Here is a 1559-nt window from a genome sequence, read left to right on the forward strand (position 1 = left end):
GCCTGCCTCCCCCTGCTCCTCCTTCACCTTCACAGCAGCACAGGGGTGCTCGCCCCCCCCAAACACAGGTTTCCGATCCTCAGTGTCCGAATCGGGGCTACGGGGGGCCCGGCGCATGGGGATGTGTGTCCCACCGCTCTGCTCTGGATCCGTGTCGTTGTCCGGTGCGCCCTCCACCAGCATCTCCCGCCGCATCCGTGACCTGCCGGGATACAACCGTGTGGAGGCTCAATGACCACCAACCATGGCCCCATGTTTCAGGCACCACGTGTCTTGAAAACGCATCTCCAGCCAGAAAACTGTGAGGACATCACTTGAGATGGAAAACTCCACCTTGCTGGCCTTTAGAACGCTTATTTTGGGGAAAAACACTTCGCTTGAACATGGGGAATGGGTTTTGCAGCACTTTGGGGCAGTTTCCAGCCAAACTGAGCCAGTTTTTGTTGTTTAAAACATAACATTTTTCAAAGGTTTCGTTAGAGCAGTTGTGTTCCAGGCTTTTCTGGAACCATCTGAGTGGAAAGGTTGTGGGCTTGAAAACACCATTAGTCAATGTATATGTCTTTTAATACTGGTTTATACTGGGGAGGGGACACAACCCACCACCTGGGCTGTTGACTCAAAGCAGGCAGCACTTGGTGTGGGTCTGGGGAGGACCCAAGAGCCATGTATGCACCTGTAACACTGCCTAAGGATGAAGTTCATGCTGCTCCCCTGGGCCAGGCTGCTGCAGGGATGCATCCTGTGCTCCTGGAGCCTCCATAAGGCTTTCCTCCACCCACCCCAGAGCTCCTGTTTGGTGGCAAGTGGTGTCCCGCACCAGTGAGAAGGTGGATATAAGCGTGGTAATTGCTTTAGATGTTCAACGTGACTTGGTCAAGGTGGTCAACACCTCTTGACTACCACCAGCCAGGACACATGCAGCATTTCATCTGCGGTCCAGCACCATGCATAGGTCTGCACCTCCTCATCTATGCAAGAAAGACTGGGAGGACTGGCAGAGCAACAATGACTCCCCCTTGGTGACCCAGCACCATCAGAAATCCACAGCCCAGGAGCGCCCATACCTGTAGTTGTGGAACCAGTTGATGACAGTGTTGGTCTTGAGGTTGAGCTGGAAGGAGAGCAGCTCGATGGTCTGCTGCGAGGGGTAGGGCTCCAGCTGATAGGCTTTCTTCAACGCTTCCTTCTCCTCCGGGGCCAGCACCACTCGTGGCTTCTTGATCTGGAGGAGGCTGAGGTCCTGCGGCTGCAGGCTGGGGCTGGCGCACTCGGAGCGGGCGCTGGGGGACTCGCTGTCCGAGCCGGCGCTCATCAGCCCGTACCGACGTTTCAGGTAGGCTACAGGAGAGGAGACCCAGCTGCATGCCCGGGGAGCCCCCTGCTTGCCCAGCACCCCGGGCCCATTGGGGCTGCATCACCCTGACCCTCACCTTTCTTCTCCAGCTTCTTCATGTCACGCAGCTTCTCCACATTGAGGGGGTCATTGAGCCAGAGCTGCATGCGGACAAAGGGCTCCCTCCCCTTTAGGCTCAGCTTGTGCCACGGCTTGGGCCTGG

The 1559-nt window shown here is 56.8% G+C and overlaps 1 protein-coding gene across 1 annotated transcript in view; it reads right to left on the reverse strand.

The window, feature by feature from the left end:
- Positions 1 to 6: 6 nt before the first annotated feature.
- Positions 7 to 1559, reverse strand: part of LOC104412212 (homeobox protein cut-like 2) — a gene marked incomplete at both ends in the record, with an annotated part of 7349 nt that continues 5796 nt past the window's right edge. The window contains 3 exons of the mRNA XM_010022851.1: positions 7 to 202; positions 1068 to 1341; positions 1434 to 1555. Of these exons, the coding sequence (XP_010021153.1) occupies positions 7 to 202; positions 1068 to 1341; positions 1434 to 1555 (592 nt within the window). The remainder of the gene's footprint in view (positions 203 to 1067; positions 1342 to 1433; positions 1556 to 1559) is intronic.

Source organism: Nestor notabilis, unplaced genomic scaffold, assembly GCF_000696875.1.
Source record: "Nestor notabilis isolate BGI_N333 unplaced genomic scaffold, ASM69687v1 scaffold22569, whole genome shotgun sequence".
Lineage (NCBI taxonomy): Eukaryota > Metazoa > Chordata > Aves > Psittaciformes > Psittacidae > Nestor > Nestor notabilis.